Consider the following 16527-nt stretch of genomic DNA (forward strand, 5'->3'; position numbering starts at 1 on the left):
ACCCGAACCTGAACTAACCCGACGCGACTCGAACCTGACACGAAATAGAGTTGACCCGATGACCCGAAGTGACCCGACTCAAATGACTTGACCCGAAATCGACCCAAAACCTGAACTTGAACCGACCCGAAATGACCCGAAACCCGAAGTGACATGACCCGTTAGCCAAAATTGATTGACCCGAATCGACCCGACTTGTAGTGACCCAACCCGAATTGACCCGAAACCTAAGTGAATAGGGTGAAATAGTGAATTACTTAGTTTAGGGCTTTTTTATTTCCTACGTAATAGATACTCATGATTTTTTTTAATGATTTTACTTTTTTTTTCAAATTATTTTTTTTAAGTGAATTTATTTTGGTGACCCGACACAAACTTGACCCGAATAGATCCGACCCGAATTGACTCGATCCAAAATTGACCCGACCCAAAATTGACCCGAAAATTAATCTTAAAAATTGACCCGACCCGAACAGACCCGACCCGAAATTGACGCGAAAATTGATCTTAAAAATTGAGCCGACCCGAACAGACCCGACTCGAATTAACACGACTCGAACTTGATCCGACTATAACTTGACCTGAAGTGCTGACCCGATTTTGACCCGAAACCCGAATCAACCCGACTCGACCCGAACATTTGCTGACCCGAACTTGACCCGACCTGAATTGACTCGACCCGACCCCGACCTGAATGACCTGTTTGCCAGTTCTAAACCATATAATTAATAAAAAAAAAATTTATAGTAACAACGACAATTATAACAATATCAAAAGTTAAACACTGTATAATAAAATTAATAAACAAGCATATTATCCATTAAGGGATTGCCTTCCGAAACAACTCCATATATTATTATCCAATGGATAGTAAGTAGCTTAGAATTTTTCATAAATTGCAAGCAGGTCCCCAAATTCATCCGTTGGAGTTGCTATAAGGAAAGTAAAATTTAGGTAAAAAAACCCAATCCTAAGTAGTGTACACTTCCTTCCTTAAAAGACAAACTAAAATAAAAAATCCTAAGTAGTGTACACTTCCTAAAAAGATAAAATTAAAATAAAAAATCCTAAGTAGTCTACACCTCTGGAGTCTGGACCTCCCTATAAGTAGTGTACACTCCAAATTTATTTTGCAAATCAAACAACTTTATAATAAACTGCTTCAAACAAATACCCTAACCGTTTTTTCTTTCCTTATTTCCATCATCCGACGTTAATTCCTTCAAATCTCCATCCTTTCTATCATATTATTGTAGATCCAAAATTTATACACACGCAACTGAAAAATTTATACTCTTTCTAAAGAGCAATATCACCAAAAAAAAAAATTATAAAAAAAAATGGAAGATAAAAGGAAAAATAAATTGCCAGCGATAGGAATCGATCTCGGGACAACATACTCTTGTGTTGGAGTATGGCAGCACGGCCGTGTTGAAATCATAATCAATGATCAAGGAAACAGAACGACACCGTCTTGTGTTGCTTTCAATCAAACTCAACGTCTTGTTGGCGAGGCTGCTAAAAATCAGGCTACTGCTAATCCAATTAATACTATTTTTGGTTCGTCTTCTACCTCTATCCTTCAATATTCGTATATATCATGTTACAATATAACTTTGCCCAGTTTCTTATAAAATAATCCATAATTATATTTTACAAAATTGATTTTCTAACGTGTGCAAATATATGTCGATAGCATGCATTATAGAATAAATTGATTAATCTGGCGTTGACTTCCCTAAAAATTGGATTTGTTCTTTTTAGCCAACCCAAATCGTCTTATATGGTCCTTTTAAACAACCTTTTTCTTATTAGGTCCTTCTAAACAAAAGAGACCACTTATGTGGTCTTTTTGAACAAATTTTCCTAACATAATTAACAAACCAAACTTTAATGGAAACTTATAGGATTTTTTGATGGACAATTGTATATTTAAAATTATAAATATATGTTTGCTGATTTGTTTTTTTTTTGTTTTTTGAGAACATAGATCATAGATACACAATGTTAAAATCTGAATGAGCAATATTGAGGTAATGAAAAGATATGTAGTGGGTGAGAAATACTCTATAAGTCGTATTTGTCTTCTAAAGCACATTACCTAATGTATTTTTAAAAAGTTTATACTTTCTCTGTTTCAAAGATATTGCATCAAAAGCTCTCACAATTTTTCATAGTTTTGCAATTTAAGTTTGTCAATTTCACGTATTTATTCACTGAAATACACTACAGATGCAAAGAGGCTTATTGGCAGAAGATTCACTGATGAAGTAGTGCAGAATGACATAAAACTCTGGCCTTTTAAGGTTATTTCCGTGGCTGAAGACAGCAAGCCTGTTATCGTAGTCACTTATAAAGGCAAAGAAAAGCAGTTTGCTGCAGAGGAGATCTCTTCAATGATCTTAATGAAGATGAAACAGACTGCAGAGACCTACCTTGCCTCGGAAGTGAAAAATGTTGTTGTCACTGTCCCTGCTTATTTCAATGATTCCCAACGTCAGGCAACAAAAGATGCCGGTACCATTGCTGGACTCAATGTCATGCGGATTATCAATGAACCAACGGCTGCTGCCATTGCCTATGGTCTTGATAAAATCGGCAATGATAGGAAAGAGACGGCTAAGAACGTGTTAGTTTTTGATCTTGGTGGTGGGACATTTGATGTATCTTTGGTTAGAATTGGTAAACAGGCTTGTGAAGTGAAAGCAGTTAACGGAGACACCCATCTAGGTGGTCAGGATTTTGACAGTAGAATGGTTGATTACTTTGTGGCTGAGTTTAAGAGGAAACATAACAAGGACATCAGTAAAGACCGCAGGGCTATTGGGAGGTTGCGATCTGCTTGTGAGAGAGCTAAAAGGATGCTGTCATCAGCTACCGAAACTAGTGTTGATGTAGATTGTTTGTATGAGGGTATTGATTTGTATTCAACCATCTCCCGTGCCAAGTTCGAAAAGTTGAACTTGGATTTGTTTAAAAATTGTGTGAATCCTGTTAAGGAATGTTTGGAAGATGCCAAAATGAAAAAGGCTAATGTTGATGATGTTGTTCTAGTTGGTGGGTCAACTAGGATTCCAAAAGTTCAACAAATGTTAAAAGATTTCTTTAATGGGAAGGAGCTCTGCCAAAGCATTAACCCGGATGAGGCTGTTGCATATGGTGCTACAATTGAAGCTGCAATCTTGAGCGGTGTACGTGACAATAAAGATTTTACACTAGTAGATGTCATTCCTTTGTCCCTTGGAGTTAGAAATGAAAGTGGTGGTTGGATGAGCATTTTCATCCCAAGAAATTCTACCATTCCAGCAACAAGGTCAAAAATAATGCGTACTGCAAAGCACAATCAGACAAAGGTGATATGTGATGTATACGAAGGTGAGAGCCCCATCGCCTTAGAGAACAACCTGCTAGGTACATTTACTCTGTACGATATCCCTCCAGCACCGAAAGGTAAAGAAAAAATTGATGTTTGCTTTGAAATCGACAATGATGGTATCCTTACCGTGTCAGCGCAACATATAGGCACTGACAACAAAAAAAAAATCAGTATTACAAATCACAGCGGTAGGTTATCTAAAGAAGAGATTGATCAAATGGTAGAGGAGGCCAACAAGTACAAGGCAGAGGACGAGGAGCACAAAAAAGCTGTTGCAGCCAAGCTTGCATTGAAGAATTATGCTGAAAGTAAGTGGGACATGGTGGATGTTTGCTGGAACAAGTTTCGAGAGGAGGATGCTAACAAGATGAAGGATGCAATTGAGATGACAATCCAGTGGCTCGACTGGAATTTCAATCTCGCTCGAGTTTCTGAATATAACGAAAAGTTGAATGAGCTCAAGACAATTCTCGACCCTATAATTGGAGACATTCCTTAACAAATTAAAGGTGCTGATACAAACTAGAGATGCTGGTAAACTACAGAGTGATAAAGTAAAAAACAAGTAATTAAACTGACTAGAATCAAAACTAATCGTGTAGTTATTTTATTTAGCCCTGAAAATATTACAATCCCCTATATATTCTCTCTATTATAAAGACATAGAATTCAATAATCGTTTCTTACTTAACTAAACAGTACATCAAGTAATACAGATGGAATGTACATACCGATTATCCTAAAATGAAAAAAAAAAAAAAAAAAAAAAAAAAAAATTAAATTGCTAACTAATCGAAAATTGCTAACTAATCGACAGTGAGGTTCTTGAACATTGATCACACTTTGAAGATTAATCATAGGATGTATTGCTGCTGATTTGTGGTTCTGCCTTAAATGCTCTGATTCTGGCCCCTGGGAAGACCACAAACGGTTTAGTCAGGATGGTGGATTCAGTAGAATTATCAAATACTGATTCTTGAAATTCTTTCTTGAAGGGCTTAACTCTGGCACCCGGAAAGACAACGAACGGCTTGGCAAGGATGTCTGAACAACTTGTAGCGTTTTCGGGAACAGCTTCCGTAATGTTGCGGAGGATCGTGTTACTCTTATGGTAGTATGTTATCGAGAATGTGGACGATAGAAGATTCACGGAGTCTAAGTCACGGTTTACGGTGAGCAATGCCATGGTACCAAGAAAGGTAGCAAGAACCGACAAAGCGATAAAGCCGATAATTAGGAAGCAAAGAAGAGAATGTCGTCCAAAAATTATGTCGAGCCAACTACTGTTTGTATGACCCTCGTTTGGACCACCCTTGTTTCGGATGAAAACAATCGAATCTCGGAAGATCCTTTTATCTTGAGGGAACTTGGTCTCGGTCCGAACGACGCAGGAGCCGAGGGTTTCCTGCACAACAAATACACGTAAACTAGCCTCGGGGGGGACGCCGAGGAAGGCCCCTCCGATGCTTAAGTCAGTATATTAGAGAGAGAAAGCTGTGCAAGAGTTTAGTTGCTTGAGGCTTTATTGTCTTACCAAGAATTGACCAAATTGTTGGCTTTTATACCTTGGCTAATGAAGGAGGCGGATTGGGCCCGGAAGTCAGTTGGGCTGGGCCAAGCTGATTGGGCCGTTGACTGTCCTTGACATGGCTTTGAGGATGTTGATTTTTGACTTTAGCACATTTGGAGAGTTGAACCTTAACCTTGGGCTTTTAATTGGATCATTCAGTGACCAGGCCCAATTGGACTAAATTGGACCCAAACAACTTGCCCCCCAGACCCGATTTGGAAGGATGACGGGTCGGGTTTGATTTAATCAGAAAAAGGAGGGAAGTGAATGATTTGTTAATCCAAAAATGTGAATTTAAACCATAATTAACCCATGATTAATGAGATAACAACAGTTAATGTGGATAATTGCGGAAGTTGGACGGGTAGTGGGCGATTTAACTGCAAGGTCGTGTGTTTAACGGTTACTTAGTGGGGTGCTTGAGAGAAATTGAAACGCAGACTCCTTGAATTCCCATTTCTGGAGATATAAATAGAGGCGCGTCTTCTCTCCCCACTCATTCATCAACACAAACCCAGAATTCTCAAGAACGCTCAAGAGCCCGCATCAAAACTTCGCAAATTCCCCGAGCATTAAGCTTAGAAGCTGAGACTTGTCACTACCAATTCGTAAATCGGCGACTTTTGCTTCAGATCAAGGTAAATTCCTTTGATTTTATTTCATTTTTCTTCGACTTTGCACTCTTTCCCCTTTTTCGACTTTTTCCTTCGAAATTCGTCAATGGTGAGGGGAGTTAGAGGTGGAGCCCGTGCTCCAAGAAGAGCAAGGCTAATCCCCGATCCCAGGGACAGGATTGGGACCTGGAATGGACGAAGGACAGAGTCTGACCCTGCTGAAGGGGTTAGGGCGACTCCCATTTCTTCGGCTCCTCCTCAGAGGGCTGAGGGGGTGAGCGCTTCAGGACGGGATGATGAAGTTCCCGCTGTCCTTTGGGATATCCTCCAAGGGTTTTCAGAGTGGGAGGATGCCGAAGTAGCTTCGGCCATGATAAAGAACCGCCCCTACTCATGGTGGGTGGAGAATGCTGATCAGTACCGGTTTGCCGAGCAAATTGAGTTGCATTACGGCATCCTTGAAGCCGATGGGTATTGGTGCCGAATGCCCACGGCCTCCGATAGAATCCACCGTCCACCCCCGGGGTATGTGGGGGTGTACACAAGACAACTCCAGTACGGGCTGAGGTTCCCTTTGGACGTATTCGTCCGAGACTTGCTGATCCATTACAACATTTCCCTGTGCCAGCTGACCCCCACCAGCATCCGAAGGGTAATGACGTACTTATGGGTCTGCAAATTCTTCAGGTACGTGCCGAACCTGCATTGCTTCAAAAGGCTCCATCGGCTAGTGCCAAACATTCAAAGTGGGCACGGATGCCATGGCTCTGGGTGGTATCGGATTGAGTCTCGGCCCCCGTTCCTAACCATGTGGCCGAACGACTCTTCAGACAAGGACTGGAGAGGTCAATGGATTTGGGTTAGGGCACCCACGGAGCCGAGCCACCCTTACGTTTTCAGCGCTCCCCGGTATCTTGCCGAGCCGGATCCTGATATGGGAAGTTTAGGTCCTCCCGAAGATAGCGGGCCAGACCCGAACCTTAATCAGCAGAACATCTTCGGCAAGCTGCCGAACCGGGGAGGCAGCGGCCGAATGCAGCATATCCGGAGACTTGGCTCCCCGATACGCACTATGTTTTCCAAGAGAATATGCTGGCAGCTGTCGGCCTCAGCCGAAAGTTTAGGGATGGTAATCTTCTTCGGCTGGGGCCGAGGCCTTTTAATTATCTCTTTTCTTCTTTCATTTTGCTTTCTTGTGATGTGCCGAACTAACTGAATTGACTTCTCCCCTTTTCTTTTTCAGAACGGGACGAGACCAACGTCGGCATTGATTACGCTCGCCTTGGCGTCAACCGAGAACGAGTCGTAACTGATCGGGCTCCCCCTATCACTGAACCAAGGCGCCGAGAGGTTCACCTAGACTCTTCCCACTTCCAAATTGAGGCTGTTGCTCTGTATCAGAGGCAGAAGCCTTGGTGGAAGAAGAGAGATCCCTTGTTTCAGCTGCTGGAAGAAGAAGCTGAAGCTGCCCGTACAGCCGAAGAGGTTGCACGGGTTATTGAAGCTTGTGAAGGTGGAGAAGGGTCCTCCAGAGTTGCTGAAGAAGCTGCGGCTAGGGCAGCTGAAGAAGACGAGGCTTTGCTGAAGACCTCGGTGAGCCTTTAGACTTAACTTTGTCTTTCTTTTTTTTTTTTTTTTCACATTCTTCCCCCTGCCTGCCCTTTACAGTCTGAAGAGAGCAGCAGACACAGGGAAGGGAAAGCCCCTGTTCGTCCCGAAGACCAAGTACAAGAAGAGTCTTCAGACTCGGGTATGGACGAGCAGCCGCTTCAGAAGAGGCGCCGAAGAATGGCCATCATCGGCCCGCATGACTTTCAGCGGAGGCCGATGACCATCGGCGTTGAAATAAGGGAACCCGAGGAAGGCAATGGATCGCCGAGGGTTCCCCGGCCACCGCCTCAATCACCCCCAAGGGCCTCTCCGCCACCCCCCGAGATGGAGGTGGATCAGAGAACTCCCAAACCTAAGGGAGAGGTTCTGGAAGAAGCTCGAGAGAGTGCCGCCGAGGACAAGGATGGAGACGCCGTGATGCCCAGTGCTGAGGGTTTCACGGCGGACATTGCCAGAGAGGTTGGGGCCTTCGTCCTCACACCTGAAGAAGAAGAGGTCACAATAATTGACTCTTCTGAGAAGGAGGAGGACGTTGAGCCACCCAAAGCTAAAGAGGCTCCATCGTCATCCTTCCCTTCCTTCCAGACGCTGCAGTCTGGAGAAATGGGTTTCTCGGCCCCCCGAATTCCAGTCCCAGACCACATCTGGGACCTCATATGGGGTCAGAACCGAGAAGGTGCTGCAGCCTACTTCGGCGATTTTGCTGGCCTGTCCGAAGTAGATAGGGCAAGGATTTGGTCGCTGAAGGCCACTGCTGGGATGGGCGAATCCAGCAGATCAGTTCCTGACCCTGCCAGGTCCAACCAACTGCTGATGATGCAGGTAATTCTCCTTGCCTTGATTTCTTTCTGAACTCAACCTTTCAGCTATTATTTTTTACTTTTTTAACTTGTGCCCCTGTTTTCAGTTCGTGCACAATCAGACTCTCACTGTAGAGCTGATAGATTCCCTACAAGATAGGGTGGACGCTGCCGAGCACGATCAAAGGGTAGCCGAGGAAGAGCTAAAGCTTGCTAAGCTGAAGCAGGCAGCAGCTGAAGAGAAGCAGCAGAAGGCTGAGGAGTACGAGAAAAAGGCTGCTGAAGCCCTCCAGACCTTCTGCGACGCTATGGAGAAGGAAGTTTTTCCCTCACTGATGGAAGGGGAAAAAATTCCTCCAAGAGCACCTGGGGGTGGACATCTCCAAGTTCAAGGCTGCTATCGAGAGCCGAATCCAAGAAGGAGCTGCTGCACTGGCTGAAGTGCAGCATCAGCTAGAATCTCTTGAAGCCAGCAGAATGGCTGCTGAAGAGATGCTCCAAGCTAGGGATGTCCAACTCTCAAGGGCTGCTGCTGCTGCTGAAGCTCAAAGAGCTAAGCTACAAGAGGCTGAGGATCAGCTCACTGCCAAGAAGGAAGAAATGGTCCAAGTTCAGGCCGAGGCTTCCCAGGTTCAGCAAGAGTTTTACCGAGCTGAAAGGCTCCTCCTCCAAGCTCGTCGATGAGCTGAAGAGATCCGAGGAAGACTTGGAGGAGACGAAGAAGAAGTTGGCCGATGCTGAGGCTCTACTCAAAGTCCGTATCTATACCCAAGAAGAGTATGAAATGGGTTTTAGAAACGGGTTCAGAGTGTGCCGAAGGGTCTGCCTTCATGCTGAGCCGAAGCTGGACTGGTCCAAATGTGCTGAATGGGTCCAAGATCCCGAAGACCCTCACATGAAGTATGCCACTCCAATCGAAGCTGAAATCCTTAAGGCTGAGGAAGCCGAGGAAGAAGCTGAGAGGATGGAGTTGGAGGCTGAGCAGAGGGAAAGGGAGGCTCGGCAAAGTGCAAAGCCTGCTTCTTCTGCTGCTGGAGCTGAGACCACCATTGGGCCCAATGAAGCTGATCAGTCTGATCCTCAGGCTGAAGCATAGGAACTCGGGCAGTCGTCTTCAGAATCTTGCGGTTCATCATGCGCTCAACTTTAGACTTGCCGCTTTCTGAATTTTTGCCTTTTGTTTTTTTTTTGCTTCAGCTTGCCTTATCGTACAACAGCTTATTATATTTTTTATTTTGCCTGTACGTATTTCGGCAGCTGTTACTTTCCGCTTGTGGGCGGCTGCCGACTATTTTTGTAATTCAACATTTTTATTTCAAAGAAGTTCACTTTCTCAGCTTTCTTGTGTATTTTTTTTTCTTCTCTTCGCTTTACCAGTCTTCGCACTTTACTGCTTTCTTTGAATGATCTTTCAAATATTTGCTAAGTGCAGAACTTCGGCTAGCGAGAATCATTTCTGCTGAGACTTCTTTTTGCCGTTTGTACTCGGATGTTTTCAACTTGTGAAAAAACTGACATAAGTATCAAACTTCGGCTGAGCTGAAGGGTATTAGATCAGTTGTGCCATTTCTCTATTTCCCTCTGCCCCCCAGAAATCTGAAGATGAGGTCTTCTGAATTCTGGAATGGCTGATAATTTTTCTCGGCTAAGCCGAGGATCTTTGAACACTTTGCTTTATTTTCTACATCTGTTTTTAAAGTACTGATTTCCCACCTGAGAGTTTTCACTCTAGAGATGGTACTCTTGTGACACTTTCTTCAATTCATCCAAGGGAACAACTATCCGAAACACCATGCCGGGGCAGCAGTTTATCTGAAGTACGAGGCATCATCATGCAATACTTCAGAGTTGCAACTACCACCCGGAACTGATTCATCCGAAGTACAAGGCATCACTATGCAATACTTCGGGGCTTTATCAGTTCCTATTTTTTAGGCTATGTTTCGGATAAGTCTATGGCCTTTTTGCCCAAAGGAACAGATTCTCCGAAGTACAAGGCATCACTATGCAATACTTCGGGCTTGTATCTTTTTTTGGCAGGTTTTACGGCTTGCCGAGGTACAAGGCATCATTATGCAATACCCCGGACAGCGCCGAATGAAACCTTGAATTTTTGAAAAACCGTAGAAAGCATAAAGACTTAAAGAATACACGCAATCTGAATGAATACTGGCTCGATGGCCTTTTTATAAACAAAAATCAGTGTACTTACATAGATTGTACTATCCGAAGGATTTACACATAGTATTTTTTGAGCACATCGGCATTCCAATGGTTTTTCAGCTCGGTGCCATCCATTTGTTTGAGTCTGAAGGTACCGGGCTGAAGCTCTTGATAAATTTCATAAGGTCCCTCCCAAGATGCTGAGAGTTAGCCATGAATGCGACTTTTTTGAACAGCTGCAGCATTCCTCAAAACTAAATCCCCAACTCTGAGAGGTCGTTGATAGACTCTTCGGTTGTAGGACTTGCTCATTCTGAGCTTGTGTGCAGCCATCCTTTCTCGGGCTAGATCTCTAATCTCGTCAAGGAAGTCGAGGGACTCTTTCATGAGCTGCTCATTTTCCTCGGCTGAGAAGAGATTCACTCGTAGGCTTTCTGAGCCCACTTCCACTGGAAGCACTGCTTCGGATCCATACACCAGCTGAAAAGGTGAATGCCCCGTTGCCTCCTTCTCGGTTGTCCGGAGTGACCAGAGGGTTCCCGGAAGTTCCTCTACCCACTTGGACTTTTGATCCTCTACTCTTTTTCTGAGAGCGTTAAGGATCTGTTTATTTGCGGCTTCGGCTTGGCCATTACTCTGAGGGTGGCAAACCGCGGAGTAAGCCAATTTTATCCCGAATTGATCAGTGTATCGGCGCAAGGGCAGGTTGTCAAACTGTCTGCCGTGGTCGAACACAAAAACTTTTGGGATGCCGAACCGAGTTATTATGTTCTGCCAGATGAACTGTCTGACAGTTTGCTCAGATATGCTTGAAGCAGCTTCCGCTTCAATCCATTTGCTGAAATAGTCGATTCCGACTATCAGCCACTTTCTTTTGTATGGGGCCTCGGGAAAGGGTCCCAGAATATCCAACCCCCATTGTGCAAATGGAAGAGGATTAAGAATTGGCTGGAGATCTAGGCATGGCCGATGGATTACCGGTGCAAATTTTTTGGCATTTCTCGCATTTTCTGACCATGTTCTTTGCATCCGAGATCATTGTAGGCCAAAAATACCCTGCCCTGAGAGCTTTGTGGGCTAAGGTTTCTCCCTCCTATGTGGTTTCCGCAGATGCCGAGGTGAATCTCTCGGAGAATATAGTCGGCATCCGCTGGACCCACGCATTTCAATAATGGAGCGGAGAAGGATTTTCTGAGGAGTTGGCCGCCGAAGACGAGGAATCGTGAACTGATCCGCTTTATCTTGGAGGCCGAATTCCTATCCTCGGGGAGCTCGTCCCTGAGTTTATAAGCCAGGATGTCATCCATCCAGCTCGGCTCGAGTGCAGCGCAGCAGATTGATATTGCTTCGGCTACACTCTTTTCTCGGCGCACCTCCACATAGACAGAACGGCTTAACTCAGTCAGAGTTGAGCTTGCAAGTTTGGAGAGTGCGTCCGCTTGAGCATTTTGACCCCTTGGGATCAGCTCTACTTCGAAAGATCTCAGCTTCGCAATTGTCGATTTGATCCTTGTGAGGTAAGCTGCCATTGAAGGCTCTTTAGCCTCATACTCCCCCCGGATCTGATTGGCGACCAGCTGAGAATCTGTCTTGAGGTAGACATGCTCGGCTTCCAACGATACTGCACAGGTCTAAGCCAGCAATGGCTGCTTCATATTCGGCCTCGTTGTTAGAGGCTTTGAATGAAAATTTTAGTGCATACTCGAAGGTTTTGCCTTCGGGAGAGGTGATGACGACCCCTGCCCCCGAACCGTTCACGGTGGAGGACCCATCCGTGAAGACGTCCAGATTTTCCTCCTTGCATCCAGAGTCTCCTGATAGGAGCACTCGGCCAAGAAGTCTGCCAAGGCTTGCGCCTTGATGGCTGTTCTCGGCTGATAACCGATACTGAACTCGGTGAGCTCGAAAGCCCACTTTGCTAGTCTACCGGATTTTTTCAAACCTTGCCGAGGACTTTCTCTAACGGCTGATCAGTTAGAACCGCTATTTGATGAGAATCAAAATAGGGTCGCAACTTCCGAGCAGCCACCACCACTGCATAAGCCACTTTTTCTAACAATGGGTAGCGCGTCTCGGCATCCGTCAGGGTGTGGCTGACGAAATAAGATCGGCTGTTGAACTTTTTCTTCTTCCCTTAGCAGCACCGCGCTTACCGTGGCTGGACTGACCGCCACGTATAAGTATAGGATGTCTCCTACGACTGGCCTTGCCAGTGTTGGGAGTTGAGCCAGGTGTTCACGGAGCTGCTGAAAGGCTGACTTTTGTTCGTCTCCCCATTCAATGCCTTTTGAATTTTGGAGCTTCAGCGCCTTGAAGAAAGGGAGCCTTTGTCTGAGGCTCGTGAGATGAACCTGGACAAGGCAGCCATTCTCCCGGCTAGACGCTGAATATCCCTTTTTGTCTTTCGGCTCGGGGAGGTCTAAAGCAGCTTGTACTTTGGCGGGGTTTGCATCAATCCCCCTCTTGCTGACCATGAAGCCGAGGAACTTGCCTGACTTCACGCCGAAGACACATTTCTTCGGATTCAGCTTCCATTTTGTATTTTCTGAGGGTGGCGAAGGTTTCGGCTAGGTCCGTGACATGATCTTTTTCTTTTGCTTTTGACGATTGAGTCGTCAACATAAATCCATGTTTCGGCCTTTTTGCTCGGCGAAAACCTGATCAACCAACCTCTGATATGTTGCCCCCGCATTTTTCAATCCGAAGGGCATCATTCTGTAATTGTACAACCCGGAACTTGTTATGAACGCTGTTTTAGCTCGGTCCTCGGGTGCATGAAGATCTGATGGTATCCCGAGAATGCGTCCATGAAACTGAGCAGAGCATGCCCGCTTGTCGAGTCGACCAGTTGGTCGATCCTCGGCAGCGGATAGGAGTCCTTGGGACATGCCCTATTCAGGTCCGTGAAGTCAACGCACATCCTCCAGTTACCATTTGCCTTCTGAACCATTACAACATTGGCCAGCCACTCCGGATACTGACAGGGTTCAATGAACCCAGCATCTAGGAGCTTATCGACCTCAGCTGCGATGTTCTGGTTCTTTTCGGCGGAGTAGTTCCGCTTTTTCTGCTTAATGGGTCGACTGGAGGGGTCGACATTAAGCCTATGGGAGACGAAGTCCGGATCAATCCCGGGCATTTCTGCGGCTGAGAAGGCGAACACGTCTCCACTGGCCCGTAGGAGTTGGACGAGTGCCGCACGGGTGTTTGGCTCCAGTGACGACCCGATGCTAACACATCTGTTCGGATCTCCTACGGTCAGTTCTATTGACTCGGTCAGGTCATCCGTCTCCATGCTCTTAGAGTTGGATTCCTCGAATTCCGGCCTGCTATCAATATTAGCAGACTTTCCTGACCGCGGCTGGCCATCAGAGTCGTTCGGCTCTGAGGCGGAGTCAGCCTTTTGGCCCCCATCAGATTTCTCGTTGTCTGGGGCTTCATTAGCCGAAACGTCTGAGCCTCTCGGCTTTTTGGCGTTTCGGTCCCGGTGCTTTTCCTCCCCATCGCCACGGTCGCCTCGGCGAGACGTGGATGGCTTGAGGTGATTGCATCGGCGGGCTTCTTTTTGACTGCCCTTTATTTTCTCGGAGCGTCCCGTCTGAAACGTATATCATGATTTGATGATACGTGGAGACGACTCCTTGAATGCCGTGAATGAGGGGTCTCCCCATGATCACGTTGTATGCAGATGGAGCATCTACGACCAAAAATTCGGCCATGATATTCCTAGCTGCTCGGCCTTCGCCGATGGTGACAGGAAGTGTAATCTTCCCGTCAGGATACGAGGAAGAGCCGTTGAATCCAGACACCGGGTAGGGTGCGGGGGCCAGGTGCTCGGCTCCCATCCTCAGCTGGTCGAACGCTCCTCGGAAGAGGATGTTCGCCCGCTACCGCCGTCGACGAGGGTCCGCCAGACGTTGCGGTTGGCGATGCCCAGAATGATTACTAGTGGGTCATCGTGGGGGTATACCACCCCTCACAGTCTTCGGCTGTGAACAGGATGTTCGGCGCCGGTGACTGGGACTGCCGAAGCTCAGCCTGATGAATCTGATGGGTTAGACCCCTCAGTTGGCGTTTGGCTGTGCCTCGCGAGATTCCCCCGGAAATAACTAGGATGTCGAGGGACTCCTTGCCCTGAGGTCCCTTATCCTTCTTCCGAGCGAAGTTGAGGTCCTGCCGAGAATCTTTTTCAGCTTTTTTCTCCTCGCGCCTGTCCGCGAGGTATTGGCTCAGGTACCCCTTGCGGACCAGATCCTCAATCTGGTCCTTCAGCTGGACGCAGTCCTCGGTGCGATGTCCGGGTGAGTCATGGAACTCGCACCACTGGTCCTTTCCCCCTCGTCTGATGCCAGGGAGGCAACGGACGAGGTTTTTTGAATCTCCCCTCGTCCTTCGTCGTGCTGAAAATCTTAGCACGGGGAAGGGAGAGTGGAGTGTATGAATCGTACCTTCCCGTGTAGGGAAAGTGTCTTTCCTTCTTCGGCTCGGCAGCAGAGGACGGTTCTGAGGCCTTAGCCTTCCCTTTCCTCTGCGCCGAGACTTCGGGCTGCTGCCCTTTCGGCTTCTCAATTCTCGGACGAGACTGAGACCTGGATCTGTTCCACTCCTCGGCTCGGATGAACCTATCCGATGCTTCCAAGGCTTCCTCCAGGGTCTGCGGGGATGCATGACCATGAAGTCCAGGAACTTTCCAGCTTGGAGGCCGTTCCGTAGCGCGAACACGGCCAGGCCTTGATCCAGGCTTGTGATTCCGGATGACTCGTTGCTGAAGCGAGTCAGATAGTCGCGGAGGCTCTCGTCCTCCGCCTGCTGCAGACTCATTAGCTCTGCAGTGGTCTTCTCTCGGCGGTTGGCCGTAGAGAATTTGCTCTTGAACTTGTTGGAGAGGTCGTTCCAACCGGTTATGGAGCCTTCCTTGAGCCCTTTGGTGATCCAGGATTGGGCAACACCTTTGAGGGTCGTAGGAAAGTATTTACACCAGGTAGCCTCAGACCTCGGGTTCAGATACATGTGCCCCTCGTAAGAGGCAATGTGATCCTTAGGATCTGAGGTACCATCGTAAGTAATATGTGCCGGGATTTTGACCGTTGGCACATGCTCTTCCAGAATCCACTTCTGGAAGGGCGAGTTCGATGGAACCATGACCGCCTTCCCCTTGTACCCAGCCTCAGGGACCTCGCTCCCTCCTCTCTCAGAGGTGGAAGTGGTTTTCGTCCCCGGCTGAGACAAGGTTGGGTGGGGTCCGGTATCCTCTGGGAAGGTGAGGCGGCTATGCACACTCACCTCCCTCGAACCCAAGCGTTCGTGAACGCTTTGGCGGGCGAATTCCGGGTCCTTGGAGGGCCCCATGGAATTCTGAGCTTCGGAGTGGTCAGAGGGTTGAGGGTTCCTCCTCCTCTCCTTACTGGAGTTTCGGGTGTCCCCTCGCCACCTCTGGCCGAGCTCTCTATGTGGTGGAACTTGTCCACCATCATCCTGACCGATCCTCCTTTTCAGGTTCTCTCATCACTCAAGGAGGAAGAGGGAGCCTCCACCTGCAGATGGCCACTGCTCTGGCCACTTCCTCGGTGGAGGGTCCGGAGGGAGGAGTCTCCCGCGGATGTGACCTGGATTGCACGCTATGGCGCGGCGGGGAGTTCCTCGCACCTGAGCCACTCGGTCTCGGGGATGGCCCCGGCTGCCGAGTGTGGTGCGAGGTGTTCTCCTCCTGGAGGCTAGGACCTCTTGAGGCTTCCCTTTCCGGAGAAATGGGGGCCTCCGATTCGGAAGAGGCTTGCTCCGGGGAGGGATAAACGGCTGGCGTTCCCTCACCGTAATCTGGCCTCCTCCCTTCTTAGCCTTCTTGGAACTCTTTCCACTCTTAGTCATGGCGACTGCCGGAGTGTTTGATGACTGACGCGAAATTTAGTAGCGTTCCCACACAGACGGCGCCAAATTGTTTCGGATGAAAACAATCGAATCTCGGAAGATCCTTTTATCTTGAGGGAACTTGGTCTCGGTCCGAACGACGCAGGAGCCGAGGGTTTCCTGCACAACAAATACACGTAAACTAGCCTCGGGGGGGACGCCGAGGAAGGCCCCTCCGATGCTTAAGTCAGTATATTAGAGAGAGAAAGCTGTGCAAGAGTTTAGTTGCTTGAGGCTTTATTGTCTTACCAAGAATTGACCAAATTGTTGGCTTTTATACCTTGGCTAATGAAGGAGGCGGATTGGGCCCGGAAGTCAGTTGGGCTGGGCCAAGCTGATTGGGCCGTTGACTGTCCTTGACATGGCTTTGAGGATGTTGATTTTTTGACTTTAGCACATTTGGAGAGTTGAACCTTAACCTTGGGCTTTTAATTGGATCATTCAGTGACCAGGCCCAATTGGACTAAATTGGACCCAAACAACCCT

At 47.2% G+C, this 16527-nt stretch overlaps 1 protein-coding gene across 1 annotated transcript; it reads left to right on the forward strand.

Moving 5' to 3' along the window:
* The first annotated feature begins 739 nt into the window (after positions 1-739).
* LOC110704138 (heat shock cognate 70 kDa protein-like) lies at positions 740-4384 on the forward strand. The gene is made up of 2 exons (XM_021881918.1): positions 740-1560; positions 2233-4384. The coding sequence occupies exons 1-2, from the start codon at positions 1341-1343 to the stop codon at positions 3873-3875; spliced, it is 1863 nt and encodes a 620-aa protein (XP_021737610.1). The 5' UTR covers positions 740-1340; the 3' UTR covers positions 3876-4384.
* The last annotated feature ends 12143 nt before the right edge of the window (positions 4385-16527 follow it).

This window comes from Chenopodium quinoa, unplaced genomic scaffold, assembly GCF_001683475.1.
Source record: "Chenopodium quinoa cultivar QQ74 unplaced genomic scaffold, ASM168347v1, whole genome shotgun sequence".
Taxonomy (NCBI): Eukaryota; Viridiplantae; Streptophyta; class Magnoliopsida; order Caryophyllales; family Amaranthaceae; genus Chenopodium; species Chenopodium quinoa.

Coding starts and splice junctions, on each gene's coding strand:
- LOC110704138 (XM_021881918.1), top strand. CDS start 1,341: ATGGAAGATAAAAGGAAAAATAAATTGCCAGCGATAGGAATCGATCTC. Junction 1,561..2,232: donor TCCAATTAATACTATTTTTG/GTTCGTCTTCTA, acceptor AATACACTACAG/ATGCAAAGAGGCTTATTGGC.